Here is a 25,431-nt window from a genome sequence, read left to right as displayed (position 1 = left end):
TAGCAAGGTTGGGCAAGGTGGCCTACAAGCTCCAATTGCCGGAAAATTCTCAAATTTATCCGGTATTTCACGTGTCCCTACTAAAGAAATACATGGGTGGTCAACCGGCTAGCCTCAAACTACCCACTAGAAACTGGAGAGAGGAGCCTACCGTAGAGCCAGAAGATATTCTTGACAGAAGGGTGATCTATCAGCAAGGGGATCCCCTAATTCAAGTGCTGGTCAAATGGAACCAACTGCCCACGGATGACAACACATGGGAGTATCTTCCGGATTTGCTCAAGCAATTCCCTAGAGTGGCAAGTTTACTTTGTATTTCTCGAGGGCAAGAAATTCCTCAAGGGGAGAGTAATTGTCGTGTACCACCTAAATAACTAATTGTAACTTGGGAAATTAGGAGGGAAATAGAATAACTAACGCGCACATGCTTTTTGCAAGTGACGCTGGCCAATTAGGTTACAAGTTGCACTAGGTGAGAGAATTTCAATTGATTGAGGGAAGATCAGTATAAATAGAGACTGATCTCACCCAAGGAGGATATGAATGAATCGAATCTCCAATTCCCCTCTCACTTCCTTCTCTCTTTCTCTCTCTCTCTCTCTCTTTCCTTCTTCTCTTCGATCAAGTCTTCTACACAACTCTCCAGAATTCGTTGCGGAATTCTCGAGACATCCTTGTCAGATCCATTAGACCTAACAAATGTTTATCTTGGATAAAGTAATGTCTTACATTACATATGCAAATGGGCATTGCATGCTGCGTTTAGTAGGTGGAACAAATGGGGCGCTAACATAGTCACAACTTGTTTTTTATTTTCCTCTTTTGGTCAAGGATATCCCTTGTTTGTATTCTTTCCTTGTTGCCTTTGTCTAATATTTGCTTAAACTATTCAAAGTTTATTTGGGCATATTCTTGTTTAAAGTTATGGCCAGCTTTTGTATGTATAGGTTAATCTTTGAGATCCCAATATATTGCCCAATGCCCATGGATTAGTTTAAATTTCAACAGTTGCAAGCATTAATCCAACTAGGTGGGATCGGCTACATGAATTCTAATTTCCAATCATCTCAATCCATGGCCATTTCCTTTGTTAAGGCCATTATATCCTATATTATGTTTAAGGGTTTCTGACCAGTTTCATTTGGTCTTCCTCTCCCTCTTTTGTCACAAACTTCCTCCCTTTCATTTTCTCACCTCACAAATGTTTTTATCGGTCTTCTTCTCACATGTCCATACTATCTTAACTGTGATTTCGGCATTGGTTTTTCTGGTCTATTCATCTATGTTGGTTTGTACTTACCTTAACTAGAGTTTCAAAAGACAAAAAGGAAGAATGGATAAAATATGGAAAGAAAGCATATTCAGGGATTAGAAAATAAAAAGAAGACTCCTAATGTATATCTTTTAAAAGGGAAAAAATGTCCCATATGCTACTTCATTTTTTACTGAGAATCATTTGTAGACTCTCTTTGGGGGAGAAATAGCACTATTGAAAAATTCCATGCCATGATTATCATTGTAGCCTTGTGTGTAATTACCTTAATTGTTGTACTAAAATAACATTTTTTTTTTTTGGGGGGGGGGGGGGGGTTGTGGGGGTGGTTTGGCACTCTGTTTCTGTACTCTTTTTTTTGGCTAATTTCTATTTAGATTGTAAACAATCTATAGTGTTTTTCAAGCCTCACCATCTATATCCAAACTTTACAAGCTTTTTCTCCATATGCAGTTCCCCCAGAATCCCTGAGTTCCAAACCTTGAACCATGTTATTCAATTAAACTACTGATCTCAACAACTTGTCCACTGGGATCTCAACAATTTAAGAACTTGGGCCCTTTGATTCTGTCCGTACCATTCTCAAGTCTGATGCTATCCTAAGTGTGGTCCTATACAATTTTACTCCTGAAGTGCTTTTTTTATTTTTTATTTTTTTTTACCTTCCTTGAGACATGGCACCTATTTCTGAGCACATGAAGTTCTTGCAATATTCATTAACATTATCATTAAGAAGATACTCTAGTAGTAAGCTTTGCTGCTGATGCTGTTATTGATTCCAGATTTAAAAGTTGGTAAATTAAATATTTAGTTCATATCTATGAGAACCTTTAACAATTTTATACCTAGAGATGTACAAGCTCATAGGTTGCTGTGGCTTATTGGGCTCAAGCCTATTCTGAATCTTCATCAGCATATTTTATTGGTCTCTGAGTAGCAGGAATTCAAGACAAGCTTCAATATCCTCAAAGTTAATTCCTTCCAATCCAAATCCTAATCCCTTGTAAATGCCATCAAGCTGGGTCCTACTGCTAGAGCCAGCTCAAGATTGTGCTTATTGAGGGAGTGATGGAGAGAAATCTTGGTTTAGAGTTCCTGTAATACGTTTTTGCATTATTTTCCATCAGATATCATCACAGCAGTTACTAGTTTGTGCATTACTTTCCATATCATGTTACAGCAGTTAATAAGATTGTGTATTATTTTTCATCGGATGGCATTAGAATAGTTAACCATATATGTATTTGGTTTGTAGAATGCACATTGTGCGTGATATTTCCTTCATTAGTCACTCCCTCAGTGCCCCTGTGACAACTTCAAATTTTTGGTATTTGGAGGATGGGTTTAACATCCTAAAGGCATCTCATGATGTGCCTCAAGTTCCTAAACTTGGCTTTGGAGACATGGTGCAATGCAGACTGGATAGAACTTCAAAGGTTGCAGACTTCAGTACCACATGTAAGGAAGGGCTTTGGCCCAGTTATTGCACACCTCTGAATTATCTTCCACAGAGTCAAAGTGAGGTGTATCTTCAAGCTCTTAGAGAATACGTACATGAAAAACATGGCCTACTAGGTGATGGCTGGCATGTAGAATTTTTCTACTGCAAGAAGGGATGTAAAACCATTGCAGTTTATTGTGCTCCAGATGGAAGTAGGTTTGAATCTATGCCTGATGTTGCTAGGCATCTTGGCTTGCCGACAAGCAATCATTCTTTAGAAATTGAGGACAGAAGTGAGAGGTTTTCTTCACCACAGAAAGGATTAAACTCAAACCGAAGACGGAAGGACTTGTCAAGGCTTTCAAGAGCTAATAACCATAAGGAAGGTCAGAATGCTCGAAGGAGCAGTTCTGAGCAGCAGGCTGGCAAATTTGTGAGCAGCAGAAGTGTTGCAGCAGCAATAGAACATGAGCATGGTTTTGAGGTAAATTTATTCATAATTTAATCTGTTTGTTGTTATTCTCTGTGCACCTAGTCTTTATCTGTTCTTTGCCTGCTCCAGCTCCTTTTTCTTTCCCCACCCAGGAAGAGTAAAAGAAATTATGTAAGCATGTGTGATGACTCATAATGTTGACTTTGTTGGGGTTGGATCCATGAATTAATTGACTTTATTTTTTTTTTCCTGTTGTTCCAGGGTGTATTTCCCCTGCAATTTGAAGATCTTTTTGTTCTTTCTTTGGGCAAGGTTGATCCACGGTCCTCTTACCATAATGCCCATCAGATCTGGCCTATAGGTTACAGGTCTTGCTGGCATGATAAGATTACTGGGTCTATCTTCGTTTCTGAGGTTGTAGATGGTGGTGATACTGGTCCTAACTTTAAAGTTCAAAGATACCCATGCTCCACACACCACATTCCAATTGGTTCAACAGTCCTCTTGAGGCAAAAATCTGACTCATATGATGGACAAGATAAAATGACAAGTGATGATTCAACTACTTCTGAAATGTTTGATGATGAGAGTCCAAATATTCAAATGATGCTAAGGGAAGATAGCCCACCGCATCTGGAAGATGTTGATTTACAAAAAGCAAATAGTTCCCCAACAGAACCCAGTTACCGCCTACAAAGATATGTAGACATCATACCTGGTGATTCAGGGCTGGATGATGATTGCATTGGTGAATTTTCAGTCGAAGGGAGATCATCATCATTGGCATGGGACATGGCTGCTGAGTCTCTAATTCGTGCTTGCCATGAGTCGTACAAGAAAACAGGCATTCTTCAGTTTTTCTGTAAACATGATATGAATGGAGTGAATTGTAAAGCAGCTGATAGCATTGATTCATTATCCAAGTTCTGTTGTCTTTATGGCCCCCCTGATATCCCACATTTGATTCAGAGCCCCATTGAGTTTGCCACGTGTAGTGGAATGCTGATGGAATGGTTACGGCAGGACAGATTTGGACTAGATGTCGAATTCGTACAGGAAATCTTGGAGCAGCTTCCTGGGGTTCATTCTTGTTCAAACTATAAAGTTCTGAATGAAAGAATTCAGAATTCAGGTTCACAAACAGTTAAAAGTGGATTTCTTTTGGCTAAAAGGAAGAGTAATATGCATGGTAGGAAAGGAACTGATGGTTCTTTATTAAGTTATAAGAGGCCTCAAAAACAGTTAGATGAAGACTCTGACATGAGGAAATCCTTTCCTTTAGGCAAGCCACTAAGTGCCAAGATTCCTGCATATTTGATAGGTGATGTTCTTCAGGTATGAGGATCTTTTCCCTAGTAAATGTATGGAAAATTCTTCACATAGTTGCATATTTTCATCATTTTGCTTTTTGTCTCCAGGTTTGGGAGTTTCTATGGCGTTTCTCTGAGGTTTTAGGCCTGGAGGAACCTTTTTCATTCCAACAACTTGAAAATGAACTGATGAATCCTTGGTTGAATCCCATAAATCCACTAGAAGGCTCTCAAAGGGTAGGCAAAAACTGTGAAGATGCCATGTTATGCACTGGTGCAGTATTAAGAAAGGCTCATGGCCTGCTGCTGAAAGTGTTAATAGGTGAACTCCTCTTGAAAGTTGGGGGATATGTGGACCCTAATTCTGATGCTGGAGAATGTAAGTCCAGACGGGGTAGGAAAAGAGATGCGGACAACTCATCTACTTTAAAGAAAATGAAGTTTGATATGCTCCAGATGAATGGTCTTACTTGGCCTGAATTGGCTCGAAGATATATCCTAGTTGTCTTGTCCATGGAGGGTAAGCCTGAATCTGTAGAGATTACCTACCGGGAGAGCAGTAAAATCATACATTGTTTGCAAGGTGATGGTGGAACACTTTGCGGTTCTCTGACAGGAGCTGCTGGAATGGAGGCTGATGCACTGGTAAGATGGAGTTACATTTCTTCTGTTTTATTTTTTTTTACAAGTAAAATGAATACAGTTTCTTTTCATGCTTAAAAGGGGTGATATCTAGACAATTGAATGAGCTCACAAGATGAACTAAGACAATTTGTGGGAATATAAGCAAAGAAAAAACAGAAGCAAACAACCAGGTAGGAGAGGGAAAAAAAAAGAAAAGAAAAAGAAAAAGTTTCCCCGAAGGAAATAGATAGTAGGCTCTACTCCCTCAAAGGATCTACATATTCCATGCATAATTGAGGCACCATTCCCCTTTCCCATTTTTTTTGGTTGAAGGAGGATTTTTCCTTCAGTTTCTCTTCCTTTCACACTTTCTTGATGAATCATGTTTCCTATTTTCACTATTTTATCTTTTCTCTGTCCAAGGTTTACCCTAATGAAGCAGGTTTTCCTTTGTTCCATTATGACTAATGAAAATAAAGAAAACAAAAAAAGCAAAAAATAAAATAAAATGAGGACTTTTTATGCTAGGATTATGTTTTGGGAACTTCTTCGTATGGCAAGGTTGTTGGGTAGACTGGCATTCTTGAAATGCAGCATTTATTGCATGCATTGCAGTTTTTGTTCCCTTTTATCATTTAGAATTTTGTGAAAATGGTCTCTTGGTTACCCACTGGTGTTATGTACAATAAGATGGAGGAGCACGTGTCTCATTTAATCCTTCACTTGATGGTGCTAGAGATATTAGAGTTTGTTATTCTCTCTTTGGTGTACCTTGGTTATGTTGAATCAGCTTTCTGAGTGTTGTGTACCTAGGTGTTTTGAGGAAGACGAGGGATTGATTATAAATAAAACTTGTGTGCCTATGGATGTTATTTAATTGTCTTTCTGAAAAGTTAACCAAATGTTCTCACATATTTTTTTCTGCTAGATTTTTTAAGAGAGCTGAAATTTATTGATGAATTATTTATTTATTTATTTTTATTTTTTTGGGGGGCGGGGGGCTTGGGGTGGGGGTTACACTTTAGATGGGCCGTTAAGGCTTCAGAACCTTTATTGGATCTTTGGTCTTGTGAAAACAGAAAATAAATCAAGGGCAACAATGAGCAAAAGCTTGAGCTTGTAACAGTAAGATGTATTCAGACTTGGTCCATGTAAGCTTAGCTGAATTTTAGTAGCTTGCTGAACTGCAGTAATGTTAGAGCTTAATGATTTGACGCTGGAATTCTCAAGAGTTTCTCGAGAATTCTGGGGAATAGAACAGAGAGGAGGAGATAAATTAGGGGGAGAGATAGCAGAGAATTGGAGGTAAAAAATTCCAAATTGGAAGTGATTTCATTCATACCTTTCATCGGATGAAATCAGTCACTGATCTCCCCACAATCAAATGGGAAATCTCTTGCCCAATGAACAACTTGCATCCTAACTGCCCAGCGCCACTTACAACAAGCATGTGCGCTTCTGTTATCCCCTTTCCCGCCTAATCTCCCGAATTACAATCAATTATTTAGGGGGTACATGACAATTACCCTCCCTTTGAGGAATTTCTTGTCCTCGAGAAATACAAAGTAAACTCGCTACCCTAGGTAACTGCTTGAGTAAATTTGGGACATACTCCCATGTGTTGTCATCAGTGGGCAGCTGGTTCCATTTTACCAACACTTGAATTAGGGGAACTCCTTGCTAATATATAACCCTTCGGTCTAGAATAGCTTCTAGCTCTGCTGTAGGCTCCTCTCTCCGGTTACTTGTGGGCAAACTGAGACTTGCTGGCTGACCCCCCGCATACTTCTTTAGTAGGGACACGTGAAATACCATATGAATTTGAGAATTCTTTGGCAATTAGAGCTTGTAGGCCACTTTGTCCACTTTTGCTATGATGGGAAAATGGTCTTAGTATCTCGGACTTAGTTTAGTTATTTGCTCATCTATGAAGGTCTGAGCTTTAGATACACCTCTTCTCCCACTGAAAACTCCCTTTCACTCCTTCCCTTGTTCGCCTATTGCTTCATTTTGTTATGCGCCATGGCCAGATCTCTTTTTAGTTGCTGGAGATGGCCATCCACTGTTGCAACATTAGTAAACTCATGGCGCACTTTGGGGGGGGGGGGGGGGGGGTTGTATCCAAAGAGAGCCTCAAACGATGATATCCGAATGGAGCTGTGGTGGCTGGAGTTATACCACCACTGGGCTAAAACCAGCCACTTATGCCACTTCTTGGGCTGTTGGAAACTCATGCACCTTAGGTAATTCTCCAAGCATTGGTTAACCCTCTCGGTCTACCCATCCGTTTAAGGGCGGTAGGCAAACGACATGCTAAGCTTGGTCCCCATAGACTTTAGTAGTGTCTGCCAAAAAAGGCTAGTGAATACCTTGTCCCGGTCTAAGATGATAGTTCTAAGACCCCCATGTAGCTTGATGACTTGATCAAGGAACACCCTAGCAACCTCATGGGTGGTGTAAGGATGAGATAGGCCAAGGAAGTGGGCAAACTTCGTGAACTTATCAATGACCACCAATATGCAGTCTCTACGCTTTGACCTAGGCAACCCTTTAATAAAATCCATGGATACACTTTCCCAAGCTTGTCCTAGAATGCCTAAGGGTTGCAATAACCCCGGTGTGACCACAGTTTTATACTTGCACCTTCTATAAGTGTCACAAGTCATTACAAATCTAATCACTGCCTCCTTCAATTTGGGCCAAAAGAAGAGTTGTCTTACCTTGTGGTAAGTATTTTGAATCCTCGAGTGTCCTCCCAAGGGAGACCCATGTAGGGCTTGGAGGATTTTCTCCTTAACCTGCAGGCAATCTCCAATCACTATCCTCCCCTTATACTGTAGCACCCCATTCTGTAGTGTGTATCCCCTTTTGTTGTTAGGATCTAACACCAACTGCTCCAGAATCCCTCTAATTTGCTCATATGAGTCATAGCTGCTGGCCACCTCTCGGTACCACTCTGGTATTAATGCGATAATGGCTGCTACCTCTCCTTTTTCCTAACACCGAGATAGGGCATCTGTCACCACATTGTCCTTCCCCTTCTTATACTGTATAATATAATCAAGACCCATCAATTTAGCCATACCATTCTTTTGTAGTTGCATATGGAGTTTCTGTTGCAGGAGGTACTTCAAACTCTGGTGGTTCGTCTTGATCATGAATTGGCTATCCTCTAGATAGTGTATCCACTTTTCTATTGCCATTAAGACTGCCACAAACTCCTTCTCATAGATACTCAATCCCTCATGCCTTGGAGCCAATGCTTCGCTGAGGAAGGCTATGGGCCTACCCTCCTGTGTCAATACAACCCCCACATCATTATCACACGCATCAGTCTCTACGACAAAAGTCTTGTTGAAGTCTGGTAGCCCCAACATTGGGGCCTCGCTCATGGCTTGCTTCAATTGCCCAAAGGCTGTCTCAACTTCCGGTTCCCATCTAAAACCTTCCTTCTTCAGCAACTGTGTCAGTGACCTACTTATCACTCCATATCCTTTCACAAACCTCCTGTAGTACCTTGTCAAGCCTAGGAATCCCCTTAAGGCTTTGAGGGTGGTAGGTCTTGGCCAAGCCTGCATGGCTGCCACCTTGTTTGGGTTAGTGCTAACCCCTACACCAAAGATAACATATCCCAGTTATTCGACTTGCTTCGACCTGCCTTTGAGCAAATGAACACTTTGACTTTTTAATGTACAATTGGTTGACTCTAAGGATCTCAAAAGTAGCCTTTAAGTGTGTAAGGTGTTGGTTAAAAGTGTGGCTATACACCAGTATGTCATCAAAGAACACAAGGATAAAGCTTCTTAGGTGCGGTTCAAATATCTGGTTCATTAAGGATTGGAAAGTGGCTGGAGCATTGGGCAGGCTGAAGGGCATTATTAAGAATTCGTAATGGCCCTGGTGGGTTTGAAATGTTGTCTTAGGGATGTCTTGTGGGCTCATTCTAATCTGGTGATAGCCTGCTCTGAGATTAAGTTTGGAAAATATCGTAGCATCCCTTAGTTCATTTAGGAGATCTTCAATGAGAGGAATGGAAAATTTGTTTTTGACAGTCATAGCATTCAATTGTCGGTAATCCACACGGAAGCGCCATGAACCGTCCTTTTTGACTAAAAGCACAAGGGATGCAAAGGGGTTGTGGTTGGGCTGAATTAGAGAATGTTGCAACATTTCTTTGACCATCCTCTCTCTTTTTGTTTTCTGTGCTAGGGGGTAACGATAGGCTTGGGCATTACAAGGTTCAAATTGAGGCTTTAGGCTAATGGAGTTGTCATGGGATCGAGGTGGAGGTAAGGTTTTAGGCTCTTTAAATAGATCCTCATATTCAACCAAAAGTAAATTGAATAAGTCAAGTTGGTTTACCTGCCATGTCTGTTGGGGTGGACTGTTGACAACCAGCATCGGCTCACTCCTTGCTCCTCCTCTTCTTCTTCCAATGCTTGGATAGAGAAGAGTTGGGCCACCCTATTCATTTTTTGCTTGAGGATTCTCTACAGCCTTTTTCCTGTAATCACCTTACACATTCCCACTTCTTTGCTACCCACTAATGTCATCCTTCTCCCCTCCTTTTCAAACATCACCTATGTTCTATTAAAATCAAAGCATATGGGACTCACATGCTTTATCCAATCCACGCCCAAAACCACATCACATCCCCTCAAGTTGAGCAACCTGAGATCTGTCTCGAAGTTTTCTCCCTGCATTGCCCAACTGAAACCTGCACAGGCCGATTTACTCGCCACTTTACTTTCGTTTGCCACACTCACCATGAGAGGTTGTGTATTGATTAGGGGACACTTCAACCTCTTAGCAGTCCTTTCGTCTAAAAAATTGTGGGTGCTCCCACTGTCTACGAGGATCATTAACTTGTATTCCTCCACTCTCCCTTCCACCTTAATAATCTTATTATTGGCCAATCCTCTCAAAGCATGCAATGAAATCTCGCCATTGTCTTCCTCTGCTTCTTCAGGTGCCTCAATTATTTCTTCCTCCTCCACATTCTCCTCTTCACCTTCCAGTAGAAGCAATTGCTTCTTGCACTAGTGTTCGGGGAAATACATATCCCCACATTTGAAGCAGAGGTTAGCCTGCCTCTTCTGCTCTATCAGCTTATCCCTTTGTATTTTAGGGCCCGGAAGGGGTAAGCTCTTCATCCCCTACACTCCCCTGAAAATCTTCCTTCCTTGACTCTTCCTAATGGGGGTTAACACATTGTATGTTCCTCCCTTGTTCATCAGCCTCGGCTTCTTCATAAGCGCTTAGCTCATTTAACCTTGCACTGTCTGTGGCATGCTTGAGGGTCTTTGGTTGCAGGACGTCTTAACTCTTCATTTAGTCCACTTATAAAGCTAGAGACAAAATAAGCCTCTGTGAGGTAAGGATTATGGTTGAGCATCAATGCTTTTAACTTCTCAAACCTCCTCTAATAATCTGCCACTGATCCCCCTTGTTGGATCTTGTTAAACTCCTCTACTACATCAATCATCCCTCTTTCTCCAAACCTCTCACCTTGGCCCCCAGTTACCCCCTGCCTTCTTCCTACTACATTTTCTCCCGTTCCCACCGATTCCTTCCCAATTTTAGAGGTTTCTGGTCTCCTCTGACTCATCCCCTGATTGGGGAGAATTAGATCCGCCCTTTTTCTAGGAGGAAAATCTGGGTATAGACTTACTAAATGTTACTGAGCACACATCACCATAAACCCCTGCAATTGCTCCCTGATCTGCACGCCCACTTCCTCACATATGTGAGTCACCTCCTCTCGAATCTGATTAACCGCTTCATCCAGTTTGCGATCAATGGAGATGATCGCCTCGTGATTGTGATTGGATTCGAGCTCCAACTGATCCACTCTCGCCTGCAGATCCGACACTGTGGAGCCAAATTGTTGTAACTCATCTCCATGTTCTTCATCCGCATACCCTTCTCCATCTGTTTGGATTCACCGAGATCGAAATTGGCCCAGATCGGCTTTGATACCAAATTGTCAGAGCTTAATGATCTAACGCTAGAATTCTCAAGAGTTTCTCGAGAATTCTAGGGAATAGAACAGAGAGGGGGAGATAGAATTGAGGGGGAGAGATAGCGGAGAATTGGAGGGAAAGAATTTCAAATTGCAAGTGATTTCATTCATACCTTTCATCAGGTGACAAGAATTTCAAATTGTCAGTTGGAGCTGATCTCCCCACAATCAAATGGGAAATCTCCCGCCCAATGAGCAACTTGCATCCTAACTGCCCAGCGCCACTTGCAACAAGCATGTGCGTGTTTGTTACCCCCTTTCTCTCCTAATTTCCCAAATTACAATCAATTATTTAGGTGGTACATGACAAGTAATTGCTTATTAGTGCCTGAAACAACAATCACAAGCCTTAATCTTGCTAGGTGGAGCCGACTACATGAATTTTGGACCCTATTTTTATTTTTGATCCAACTGATTTTATGCTGGTTGTTGGCGACCTAACACAACTCTTCTAATTTATCTGGGCTTGGGACTAGCTGTAAATGGGAGGAACACCTTCAGTGCTAGAAATGTTGAGGGGATTACTCAATCCACAAGCAGAGTTCATCTGCCTCCTGAAAAATATATTATATCCAATTGGATTCATTGTTCTATATAAATATTGCATTTTCTGGTAAGCAATTTGTTCTATTAACCGCAAATTCTGTTCTGTAGCTCATTCCTTTTATACAGATTTCAATATTTAGGGTCTACTTATTATGTAACTGCAGACCAACTATTTAAATACACCTAATTTTTCTCAGTGTTTGTGTTGGCCAAACACATGAAGGCAATAATTTCACAACTGGTGTTGGCTTTCTGGGCTGGAGAACAGCTCCAACTGACAAAGTAGCCAACCTTAAGCAGTTAAATTTGGTTTGCTTGTTTAACGTCCCTTATAATATTTTAATGACTCTTATGTTTTCCTGCCTTATGTTGATGAATACAAAGTTGAAACTTTTCTTCCCCTCTCTTCAGGGAGGGAGAAATGGAAGAAATCTATGTTTGGGTAGGTATTAACGGATCAAGTCCACGGGCGATTAGCTAAATCTGCAGCTAATGCCTTCAAAGACTTTTGTCCTTGTCGACCTATGTTTAGGCTAGGGCTCGGTAGAGAGGACCTTCATTCTCTTGCACACAAAGTATGCAGAAAAAAAGTTTATTTTCTGATCCCTCTCAGTACTTACAAGAGATTATTTATAAGAAAGCCCTAGAAGACTCCTACTAGCAAGGTTGTTAAAATCAGGATTTTAAGTGGGATCGACAAAGGGTCCATAAAATCGTATCGTAAAATCGAATCGTAAAATCGTAAGATTTTAGAGATAATTAAAAATACCCTTTAATTTTTGTAAATATATGTTTATAATAACATAATTTTGTAGAAAATGAATTAATATCATTTAATAACCTAATTATTCCTTATTATAATTCAAAAGATGATATTTCCAAAATATAGCTCAAAAACTAGCAGGTTGGTATAGGCAATTTAAAGGCAAAATATAGGTAATTTAGAGGTAAAATATAGCTTAAAATTCTTTAGAGGATGCTTCCAACGTCTTCCATTAGATTTAGATTGTAATTTTTTCTTGATTTAACATTGATTAAATCAAGTAATATCCCGATTTGGAGTTGGGTGGTCCATTAATTAATTACTTGTTTGTCTTGATTTACTTATACAATCAATGTTAAATCAAGTAAAAATTATAATTTAAATCAAGTAAATTGGAACTTATGCAATTAATGTAGATGCTATGTGACATTGGAACTTATGCAATCAATGTTAAATCAAGTTCTAATTTAGAGGCAAAATATAACAATTCATTGCATAAGTTCCAATGTCAGATGCTATGTGACATTGAGACGTTAGAAGCATCCTCTAAATTACAATTTAAATCAATGGAGGTCTTTGAATCGTAAAATCGTTTGGGGATTTTTGAAGCGTAAAATCGTACATGTAAAATCGAGATTTTATAGGATTTTATCCTAAATTGGATTTTACATGGGATTTGAATCGTTTGGGGGTCTTCGAATCGTAAAATCGTACGCATAAAATCGGGATTTTAACAACAATGCCTATTAGGACACTGCACCTGCTAGCAACCAAATTTTAAAGTCTCCTACCACACAAAGATTCCTAGTACTGATGAAAAACTGGCAACTGACAAAATAGGAATAGGAACAAGAATAACTCTAATCTTCCTTAACCAAACCCAGAATAGGCATAACCTATTCAGTTTTCTGCTTAATTGTTCCGACGCTTATAGGTTTTATGAATTGGAGTTCTAGGATTCTTGACCATAACAGTATGGGTTAGGGCCTCTCCGACAAATATTTGGCTGTTGACTAAATTTAGTTGCTTTGGTATTTTACTTGCTTCTTTATTTTCTCTCCTTTGTACATTTGTATGATTTCGGACCTGATTGCTTTTGCAGATTTAGTTTTGTTATGTTATCATTTTCAACATCTTAATAATTTCAGAGTATATTATCTAGTTTGAAAATGATTGCCTTCACATGCCTTGTAAATTTTGTTCATTTGGTCTTGCAGTTTAACCCTTGCTATTGAGTTTTAGAGCACTGGAACTTATTTTTTTATTCCAACTTTTGCAATTAGCTTAATTATTAAGCACAGAATGTTATACTTGGTGAATGAAATTACACTAATTTGTGTGGTTCTCAGCTTCTTGCAGAGGCTTTAAAGCAAGTATTTGGTGCAGTGAAGAAAAGTGATTTTGTTAGCATAGAGCAACAGGACTCAGATGCAATGAGCAGTCCCCAAATGATTAAGGTAAATGGCAGTGAAGTACCAGAGTGGGCACAGGCACTTGAACCAGTAAAAAAGCTCCCCACCAATGTTGGAGCCAGAATTAGGAAGTGTGTGCATAATGCTTTGGATAAAAATCCTCCAGAATGGGCAAAGACAATATTGGAACATTCAATTAGCAAGGAAGTTTACAAGGGGAATGCATCAGGGCCCACAAAGGTGATTTTTGCCTATATTTATTACTTTCTTTGTCAAGATGTAGAAAAACATCTATTTGCTGGCAAAGCGCATTAGCTCAGCATGTTTTGGGAAACGAGTGGAAGGGGAATTCAGACTTATGTGGATAAACAGGAAATAGCTAGAGCTTGTTTGGTTTTCAATGTCCGCCTACAGATAGGTATTCCCCACACATGCCCCCGTGCTTGTGCCTCGCACACGAACATGGAAGGACACATACTTATTCCTACATAAAAAAAAAAAAAATGTATGCACACAATATCTAGTTTCTATGAACCTGGTCGGCTCCATATTTTCCCTCTTTTTGTGTTAAATCAAACCGCATCTTTGCTCGTTATCCATCTCTGTTAATTAGATTATTTGCATTTTGGTTTGTTGTGTGGATTTTAACTTTGAGTTTTGGCCTGTAGGAATTGCATTTGTGTGTATCTTATACCTGTATGGCAACAAAAATAATTGCTTGAATGTATAGTTGTTTCCTGTCATCCTTTCCTCAGAAGTAGACGTAGAATCACCCTGAAAATAGTCTTGTACTAGTTATTGTAGTCTAGGGCTTTTCCCCTTATAGTTTTGGAAGTTCAATCTCAATTTAAATTTCTTCAAGTTTGATCTAAATAAAATATACTCTTAACTTCATCCAATAATGCTCAGCCATCATTGCTATTAGGTAAAATTCTCATAGTTTCTGGAAGGATGTTCTTTTCTCATTGTAGAAGAGCGAATATAGCAAGTTTAATACCAGACTTATTTTTGGTTACAATTCACTGAATACAGAGAGCAATTGTCTCATTGCTGGCGGACATGAGCCACAAGAATTTGCAGCCCAAACCTGAGAAGAAAGAGAAAAAAAAGAAAGTCAACTCCATATCTGATTTGATAATGAAACAGTGCCGCATTGTGCTGCGGTGTGCTGCAGCTGAAGATGAAGATAAAATATTTTGCAACCTGTTAGGAAGGACCCTTCTGAGTCCCGTTGATAACGATGATGAAGGACTTATTGGATATCCTGCCATGGTATCTCGTCCTATAGACTTCAGGACTATCGATGTCAGATTGGCTTCTGGGGCCTATGGTGGATCCCATGAAGCTTTCCTTGAGGATGTTCAGGAGGTATATGTTTTCATATTTGTTATAGTAAATGATTGTTATCTGTTGTTGCCAAAGGAAGTTCTTTCTTTTGTCCCTTTGCCTTTTGGAGTGTGGAGGGAAGGGTTGATTTCTTTCTAAAGCAGCTTGTTGGTTGTCCAGTGAACACCCTTACATGTATTAGCGTTATATAGTAAGAGTTTTGATTATGACATATTAGTCTAGATATATTACTTGCATAATTTTGTCACATGAAGGGAAAAAAGAATTGATGGCGAAGAATGTATTAACTTGATGCTGTAAATCTGCAAAGTTTATATCATATCTTTTTTATTCCCTTCAATCAGTGGTAAGTTGGTCAACTGTCTTATGTTATGTAGACCAAGTACATTTGAGGCACAATGGCATCTACATACACATTGTAATATATTTATAGGCCAACAGTAGCATGTTACACATGCAAATTCTGTAATATTTCACACAGACCTTCAAGGTTCATCATGCCAATCATATATACGTATTTTTTGCCAAGCACATCAGTGGCGCAGTGCAAACTGCATTGTTTTCTCAGCACTCACCATTAACCTTCTTGCCCGTTCTCCTCTCATTTTCAACTCACCAGATTCCTTGATTTCAAAGACTAGCTCTTTGAGCTATGAGCAAGACCATTTGGGAGTTTATTTTGTTTAGATCATGAAATTAGGTAGTCTGATGCCTCATCGATATAATCTTTTTCTTTCATCATTGCGATCCAACTAGACATGTTTCATTGACAATTTTCAACTGTAATTAGATAACTATTTGATATTTAGTTCTTGTTGGGATTATGCAACAAACACCACGTTTTACACACAAAAATATCTATATATAGTTTGTCACTGGTATTTTAGGAGGGCAACCCCTTGGTAGCAACAATAAGGTTGCTCCTTTATGGTTGGAAGGTCATGTGTTGAGTTGTGGAAACAACCTATTTACAAAACAGCGGTAAAGTTGTATGTAGAAACAACTCTCCCCAACGATGCTTGCAAAGTGGGGGAGCCTCATGCACTAGGGATGCGATTTTGTTAGTTGTTACTGGCCTTTTAGAAGATTGGACAATTTTTTCTTAACGCTAATTACAATTGCTTTTATAAGCCTGCATGATTCTTTGATCCAAATTGACTAATATAATACTGTTTTTTTATCCCTTTACATGCTTCGAGAGAAATTCTAATCTATTGAAGCTTCTGTTCAATTGAAATGCTTGTTCAGAAAGCAGTTAAGCTCTTTCTTTATGGTTCTTTGTCAGGCGTTTCCTGAGGTGCAGTCGTTTAAATTATCATGAGAGTTCATTTTGAATTCTGGTTGATCCTAGGTCCTGTGGCTAAGAACATTTATGTCAACATATTTACACAATGCATGAATATAGCCAATGGTTCTAATATATGTGCAACTAGATTAATGTGTTTTCTTGTGTAGTACATTCAAATTATCAGCTCTAACTCCTTTTTTCCTCTGACTGATGTATGCTCGTTAGTTTGTTGTTTAAATACTTCATGATGCTTATGTGAGGCACTAATCAAGATTACTCACTTTTATGTTATTTTGCAAGGTGTGGAAAAATATACGCACGATATATGCAGATAAATATGATTTGGCAGAAGCTCTATACCAAAAGTTTGAAGATCTCTATGAAAAAGAGGTTGGTTGGTACCTCTCCATTTGCTTTCCCCTGTGTTTGGTTTTTGTATATGTCAGCTGTCATTTTGCCATGATCCATCCCATTGTGTAGTCTTTCAACAGCTTCCAGTAACTCAAAATCATTATACCTGCACATTTTGGACTAGTGAATATTGATGCTGGATGGGGATAAGTTTATTAATTAAAACCCATTTCCTGACAGATGGCTCAATTTTGCTTAGTTTAAAATAGAATCAGCACTATTATTTTGTCAAATCACATGATCTTCTGCAACTTCTTTCACTTGCAAGTTTTCCTCTTTCTTTGAATGTTATACTTTCTTCTTGTTAGTTGAATGTCTTAGGTGATTTCTCTATTATGCTAGTTCAATGTTATACTTCCAAGATTTTGATCACCTTGCAAAGTCTTTGTTTGATTATAACTTATTCCGTGAGCTTAGTTAAACTTGACACGTCATTATACTTGCTATTACTTCTACAAGCATTTAGAACCTAAGGTTGACGTATACTATATATAGAAATTAATCCATAGTTTTTGATCAATGAAAAAGTGAGACTCGGGAGTTGGGGAACCATATAATTTTTAGTATCTGCTGCATTACTTGTGTATTTGAGATTTTCAATATTACAAATACTTCAACCCCTATTGTTTATGACAGTATACCACTTTGAGAAGCATTCTGCTAGATGACCTAGGGTGAGTTGACATGATATTAGTTTCTAATTTACAAAGTTCTCAAAACAATCTCGTGGAAAGAACAACCACAGGAAGTGATTTCGTGTTAGAACAGGATAACCTAAAACAGTAGCTGGTTCACATACGCTACTGAACAGGGGTTCTTTCTTTTTACCACAATCCCGTTGGACAAGCACAAAAAGAAAAATGCAGGGCTTTAGTTCTCTATCCTCGGGCGCCACTAGTATTATGTTGGATGTGTAAAGTTAGCTATTTATTTTTTAATTATTCCTAGTTAATAAGTCACATCTGTTTATGTTAAACTATATGTACATGCTGACTCAATGAATATGCCAAAAGTACCACTGCCACAAGCAGTAGATGGTGTTAATAGTGGGTTTGAAGAGGGGAAATTTGGTTGTGAACCTCCTGGTGGTAGTCCAAGGAGGAAGTGGTGTGCAACAGTCATTTTAATAGAGTAGCAATGGATACAGCAAATTGAAGGGATGAAAGAGAGGATGAGGTAGATTCAGTGTTTGTATGGGGTTCATTAAAATTCTTGCATGAAGTGGTGTTCTTGCACGTCAATATTGAAAGTCTAAAATGGAAAATGAGATTTTAGAGAATTCTCTTCCCTTTCTTGGAAAGTGGCAGCATGGCCCATATTTGGTAGCATCACTTTTTAGTTTTACTTTTCACTTCATACAAGTCATCATGCTTGTCGAAGAAGAGGATATCTTGGTATTTAATTATCAAAATGCTGTCATCAAGCTGTAACCCCTATATTGTAGAAACTTGAGGGGTTATCAGCCTAATTTTCCATGTCAAAAGTCCAAAACTTGAAAATTTTAATATCTTTGTATTTTGTGTATAGAATGCAAACAATTGCTGTCTTCATCCCTATTTCTATTCATACGATGCCATATCAAAAGATGTTTTAACTGGTTTGGAGCATGTGAGCTTGCATTCCCAAGTAGCTTATATCAAGGGATTCACATGTCTAAGAAGTTCACTAAATCCACTAATTTATTGGCCTCAATGTCATACATGCATCAGTGACATGATAATGTACTTGGATAAGGCCCTTCCCCAGGTGTCCAAATAAAATGCATATTTTCTACACATTTAACATAGATGTGATTCCTCTGGAAGTGCACACATTACATAAATGAATAACAATTTGCCTCATTTAGTCTCACTTAACTTTTCAAAAGCTGTGATTGAGTTATTCAAGACATTGTTACCATTTGCAAATTATAGGACTTCAAACTCTGCCGCCCTTTTCTTGCAGCTTGGCCTTCTTGGTTTTCATGTTTGCATTGCAATCTTAGTGTGCAGTCACCAAATAACAAATTTTATATTGATCACAACTTTGTGTGTTGAACTTCAGCATGCATATTCAGTTTATTATTTATTATCAAGGCCATTTATCCCTGTGGCCATCTTGTACCCATTTCTCATGTTCTTCACCTTTTCCAAGAAAAAACTCTGTTTCTTCATTAATAGTTTTGCAACTGTTCATGTCATCGTGTGAATTAGCCAATGCACAACTGCTGTAGTAATTGGTGTCCTTAGGCATGTCCAACTCATGGACATGCTTGTTTTTCTTGTATCCTAGATATGTTCAAAAATGGAATTAATAATAAAAAATTAGGTAACATCATTTGGCATGTCTAATATGTGTAGTTGTCAATATTGTACTAGAAAAATCGTTGGATTTGTTATTGGTATGGTGTGGTACCAGTACTGGACGATACTGAGTACTGTTCCAGATATATCATTATTGTAAATTAATAATATACATTATAAAATCATATGTATAATTATAAATTTATAGAAAAATTTTATGTAAAATCCTATTATAGAAGCATATAAAATCATTATTATTGTCACGAGCATTGCTTAAACAAAAGATTTAATATAATAATATAACAATGCTTTTAAATTAACATATAAAGAAATAAGAAATCCCTATAATTCTTTATTAGAATTAATTATGAAATTTAAATAAAAAGTTTAAAGATATATAGAATTAATTTTTTTTTCCAATTTTTCAATTATACAATCAATTCTTTTTTATTTTTTTGGGTGGTACCCCGGTATCCCTAGATGCCAATACCATCCAGACCAGTATTTGAACCAGAACAGTACAAGTGTTATTTAGTACCTTTTTTTGAATGGTACGTATCCATAACTATGATTTGACAGTGTGATGTGCATCTACATCTAATACATGCTGATGCTTCTTAAGATATCATGGACCTTGTGTGCATCAAACTTACAGATAAGGCCCAGAATATTATATTTTTTAGTGAATATTGGGTATTACAGACTCTCTTAAGTTGTTCCTTCCTGTTTGGAAAATAATTTTCTTGGGCTGGAATGCAGGCAATTCTACTTGAATGTGATATAATTTAATTTCAGACAAAGGCGTTTGTTGTTTGGTATTTTACAGGATGCCTTCAAATATGTGCAGTTAAATCTGTTTGTTCATCTGAGTTTTAACATACTTATTGCATGTTCCAGGTCCTCACACTAGTCCAGAAGCTTGCAAAAAGTGCCAAATCTTTGTCCACAAGTGATGAAGCAAAAAGGGAGGTGAATGATATGCTTGTACATGCAAACGAGAGCTCACTTCCCAAAGCTCCCTGGGATGATGGCATCTGCAAAGTATGTGGAGTAGACAAAGATGATGACAATGTTTTGTTGTGTGATACTTGTGATTCAGAGTACCATACATACTGCTTGAGTCCCCCACTTGCTAAAATCCCGGAAGGAAATTGGTATTGTCCATCATGTGTTGTTGGCCAGTTCAGGTCTCAAGGCACATCTCATGGTACTACTAGGGTAAATTGGTGCCAGAAAAAGAAATATCGGGGAGAATTCACACAAAATTCTATGGAGAAGCTGTCTTGGTTAGCCAGAACCATGGGTTCAAAAGAGTACTGGGAATTCAATGTAGAGGAGGTTAGTCTCTATACTCTTCATGTTTGCAACATATTGTCATATGCTACGTCTAATGTTGGACAATCCTGTTTTATATATTTTGTTTGCACCTCCTTGTTGCATTTTCTGAAGGTCTGTATTTCTCATATTTATTTTCTGACGAGTTGTCATACCTAAAGCTTAGACTTGCCTGTGGAATACTATCAGATACCATTCCTTGTTTGCTTTTCTTTTATGTATAGAACACTTAGAATCACCTTCTTCTGTTCTTTTTTTTTTTTAGAAGATACAAATGGTTCAATATCTGGTCACGGATAACCATGCTTTCTTTTCCCACGAGTAAAGTCACATTGCTCCATGTTTGCAGATGGTCTGTAGATATTTTGGATATATTACAACTGGCCATTATCTGACTTCATTTGCTGTATATTTAGTGACTCAAGGAAACATTTGGCAATTTATGGCGATAGTTTTTTGTTTCTGTATATTTTCTTTTTGGCTGCTCTGCTGTGAAATGATAACTCTACATTGTTCTTGATGCAGAGAATATTTCTTATGAAATTTTTGTGTGATGAGACACTGAATTCAAGCATTATTCGTGAACACCTAGACCATTGCGCCTATATGTCTTCTGACTTGCAACAGAAATTACGAGCCCCATCTTCAGAATGGAAAATCCTAAAACTCAGGGAAGAGATTCTGATTGCAAATTTGGAAAAGAGTAATGCAAGGCTCAACAGAATTGGGGAGTTTATTCCGGATGGGTTGGCTAGCATGCTTAACACAGATGGTAAATTAATGGGGCAGGCTGAAAACAGAAGTAACTACATTCCATGCTGCTCTGGTAATGTCCTCCAGCTAGAGCAGTGGAATGAGCCAAGTGATAGCCAAGAACGGTCGGAGAAACCTCTTGCCATCAATAGAAATCAAAGTTTTGAGGGTTCTGATGCACTTGGTCAAGTTAAATATCAGCACCCTGTTAAGGGTCAGTATCTGATACATGAGAATCACATCCCTCGTACTTATACTGGTGCACAAGCAGGACACTGGCAGGATGAGCTGCCCTTGTCTATTTCCCAGCAAGAAAAGCATGATGCTAGGGGAGAAAATGACTGGAGTTCTGTTAGTTCACAGCAAGGATTGGAGGACAGCAGTGGTAATGGTTTGTTGCTTACCACTAGCCAGGTTACACAAGGTGCGTCAGCGAATTCCACTACAACCCCTGCAGTTGAACATGTACCCGGTCCGCATAAGAACTTGAAACATGTGGATAATGGCCATCAGTCCTCATCTCAATCTGATAACAGTGTATTACAAGCCCACTACCTTGAGTTGAGTTCTCTGAAGCATGAGATTTCTGTTCTGCAGGAGTCAATTGCTCATCTAGAATCTGAATTCCAGAAGGTGTCTCTTCGCAAAGAATATTTAGGAAGAGATTCTGCTGGTCGAGCTTACTGGGGTTTTAGTAGGCAGGAAGGTTGTCTGTTGATGGTTGATGGGAGTGCGGAAGTACAACAGAGTGAAGTAACAAAGTTTACAGGTCCAACTGAGAACAATCCATCTCTGATGAGACACCAATTTGGAGTGGAAAATCCCTCAAGTTCTAAACTAAGCATTTCCAATATTGGAGAGTGCAAACCGAACATTGGCATTGGGACATCTGCATGGATGTCTTACCAATTGGACACTGAAATTGGAGAACTCGTAGGATGGCTGAGAGATGGTGATGCAAGAGAGAGAGATCTGAAAGAGTCCATTTTGCAATGGCAAAGAAATAAATGGAAAGATCCGAATAATGCTGAAAATCATATTCAGAATGAGAAAGAACCAACTCGTTTGAAGCTCTCTGGTGATGAAAAAGCCACTGGGTGCCATTTTATTATGACCAGAGCTCTGACTGCTTTGGAGAAGAAGTATGGGCCTTGTGTGGGATCAGAGACCTTTGACATCCCAAAGCAGCTAGATCATGAAGTTAAGGTAACTTGTGAAAGGATGTTGCATCGATGCAAGTGTCTTGAACCTATCTGGCCTTCTAGACACCATTGTCTAGCGTGCCACCAGACATGTTCCACTAGTGAGGAATTAGAGCAACACAACAATGGCATCAGCTGCGCAGGTTCTCTTATCCCTGGGAATAATAGAATAAATGAAGATTCTAGGAAGAGAAAGGAAATGGTTGCTGAAACTCCAGCTAAGCATCCTGATGACAATGATAGGACATCAAGAAGTGAAAAGAATGAAACTTCCTCTAATTTGGACACATTTCGGGAGCCAGAATGTCCATATGACTTCGAGGAGATAAGCACAAAGTTTGTGACCCATAATTGTCTCAAGGAATTGGTAAGGGATGTAGGGTTTATGGGAACTAGTGTTGATGCATCATTTCTAACAGCTGTATCTCCCTATCTCACTGATCCTGCCCTGGGGTTGGTATCTACAACTACAAGGACAAACGGGGTTATTTGTGGAAATGAATCAACTGCTTTAGAGAATCAGCTCCAACAATCAACAAGAGGAACCAATACAGGGGTTATGAACTTTGGTAGCAATTTGAACAATTTTTCTCCACGTGTTGGAAACAGCAGAAACGAGGTGGCATCACAAGTTGAGAGATTGATCTCCAATTCTACACACAGAAGAGATGTACTCTCATCTGTTAGCAATACAAGCCAAGCACACGGAGTGAATAACTGCTGCTTTATTCCTGAATCCTCATTGAAACGATTAGTAGGCAAGTTTTATCAAATTCTACGACATCTTAAAATCAACCTCCTTGACATGGATGCAGCCCTTCCTGAGGAAGCTCTTAGACCTTCTATGGCCCAATCAGAAAAAAGATATGCTTGGCGTGCATTTGTAAAATCTGCAGGGTCCATCTATGAGGTTAGTTCTATTTCTTGCGCTCTTTTTCCATTAAACCATGTTTAGATTTGTAGAAATTGTATTGACTTGGTGCTCCATGACATTGGAGAACTTTATATCCAGATTGTTTGACTGTCAAAGTGCATTCTAAGGCCTACGCAACTCTATAACCAATTACTTTTACAAAATATTGATGAAAAAGCCCAGGGCTTGGCACACCACTCCTCCTGACTTGTCTCCGCCTTGCATGCCTATATGCCATCTGAATTTTCTTCAATTTTTTTTTTTCTTGACTTGTTGTTTGGAGACTTGAGATCAAGGATGCTATAGGACTGGAGCTTCTGTATATGTGGCCATAATTCATTCCTTGTGCAGTTACTGCTGTGATAGATTAATTCACATATTATTATGGTCGTGCTCGAGCAGTTAGGTGATAAATTATGTACTGTCTTTCAGATGGTCCAGGCGATAATCGTATTTGAGAACATGATAAAAGCGGACTACCTGCGAAAGGATTGGTGGTACTGGTCATCCCTTTCAGCTGCAGCCAATGTTTCCACCCTCTCTGCCCTTGCTCTTCGCTTGTATGCCCTGGATGCTGCCATCATATTTGAGAAGCTTTCGCCCACTACAGATTCAACAGAAAATCTGAAGCCCGGGTCTCCCAACTTGGATACTGGAAACGACAAAAAGGCAAGCAGCCCACTAATCCAAAAGACCGATAACAATCCAACTGACAGTCCGAAACCAAAAGGCAGACCTCATAAGAGAAGGAAAGACACCGGGGGTTGAACATAGAACAGCCATCTTTATCATGGGTACAGAATTTTACACCCAGTTGAATCCATGACACCATGACATATGAAGCAGAAGCAGGTCCTTTCTAAAGCCTGGTTTCTCTGAAACCCTAAAGGTTCGGGTTCTGATCAATGGTTTGGCCCTGGAGTAGGAAGAAGTGCCTGACTGCTTCCGTGGCCGGCCCCTCATCTGTATATATTTTGAAGATACACTAACAGACATGTCCGATGGCAATTCAGACGAGACTGATACCGGAGCAGATCCTCCCGAAATGGGAGAACTTGCTGCCATCTTGTAAGGAGCAAGGTATACATCTGCATAGAAATGAATCAAAATCTGTTGTACAAAGTAAAAGGTAAACCTGAGCAGGTGTAGTTTTAGTAATATATATATTGTTCATTGATAAATCTCTCTGATTTGCAATAGTGTATATTAGTAGCATGCAGAACCAAGCTAACTTAGCAGCTTTGCCTTTACCTGAACGTAATCGTAATATCAGCTCTTAGTCTGGAACTGCCAAGAGTGGATCTGGTCGATCATAGCAATCAGCATTTGGTTGTGCAATGCGTCAAAACCTGCTGATCCGATGCGTGCTCCCACCCATTTGTGATCATCAAAATAGGGCAGGAAACAGTTTCAGAGTTTTGGGAGAGATTTTGCAGAATTGGTACGGTGCTTAAATCAATTTCCCGTGCGCTCTTTGTTTAAGCTCAGATTTCTGCTTTCAGTATCTGCCTTGGTGCTTGCAGAACTAATCTATCTATCTATGCTAGGAAAATCTTTTCACATGAATATGAAGCTTAATTGGTCGATCATGGCAGGGAAAAAAAGGTGATTGGTGATTGATTCGAAGTGACTTCAAAACCTAAAGAAGTTATATTATATATCTATAATAAGACCATTGCTGTATCGTTTTAAGTACTAACATTTGGAAGATATGAACATTACTTGAAATAAAGATACACAAGTTAATGGAAAACTAATAGTGCAGTAGTGAAAGAATGTGACACAAAAACTTAGATAAAAACAAAGGCTTAAAACATATGTAGTATATAATAAATAGAGATTTTTTAAATTTGCCAAGTCGTGTCTCAAACCAGACCTAATAGAATCTTTAGGCTTGTGATTATTGTTCATTTGTAATGATGCAACCAGAATACTCACCAAAACATACCAGGTGGTTCTGGGTGAAACCAAAAGCAACAGGGGCTCTACCAAGTACCAACTCAAGAATTAATCTGCCAAAACAAATTCGGACACCAAATCGAACCTTAGGAACATCAAACGTGGAAGACTGACGAG

The 25,431-nt window shown here is 39.0% G+C and overlaps 1 protein-coding gene across 1 annotated transcript in view; it reads left to right on the top strand.

Annotated features, from left to right (window-relative positions):
- Positions 1-24,642, top strand: part of LOC127788667 (methyl-CpG-binding domain-containing protein 9-like) — a 33,612-nt gene extending 8,970 nt beyond the window's left edge. Inside the window, exons 2-10 of the mRNA XM_052317224.1 lie at positions 2,529-3,198; positions 3,409-4,482; positions 4,566-5,102; positions 13,762-14,064; positions 14,857-15,192; positions 16,760-16,849; positions 20,050-20,490; positions 21,013-23,352; positions 23,788-24,642. Coding sequence (XP_052173184.1) covers positions 2,529-3,198; positions 3,409-4,482; positions 4,566-5,102; positions 13,762-14,064; positions 14,857-15,192; positions 16,760-16,849; positions 20,050-20,490; positions 21,013-23,352; positions 23,788-24,123 — 6,127 coding nt within the window. The 3' untranslated portion in view covers positions 24,124-24,642. The remainder of the gene's footprint in view (positions 1-2,528; positions 3,199-3,408; positions 4,483-4,565; positions 5,103-13,761; positions 14,065-14,856; positions 15,193-16,759; positions 16,850-20,049; positions 20,491-21,012; positions 23,353-23,787) is intronic.
- Positions 24,643-25,431: the final 789 nt, after the last annotated feature.

Source organism: Diospyros lotus, chromosome 13 (assembly GCF_014633365.1).
Source record: "Diospyros lotus cultivar Yz01 chromosome 13, ASM1463336v1, whole genome shotgun sequence".
In the NCBI taxonomy this organism is placed as follows: Eukaryota; Viridiplantae; Streptophyta; class Magnoliopsida; order Ericales; family Ebenaceae; genus Diospyros; species Diospyros lotus.
The sequence above is the reverse complement of the archived record's forward strand: the minus strand, read 5'-3'. Positions and strand labels throughout refer to the sequence as shown.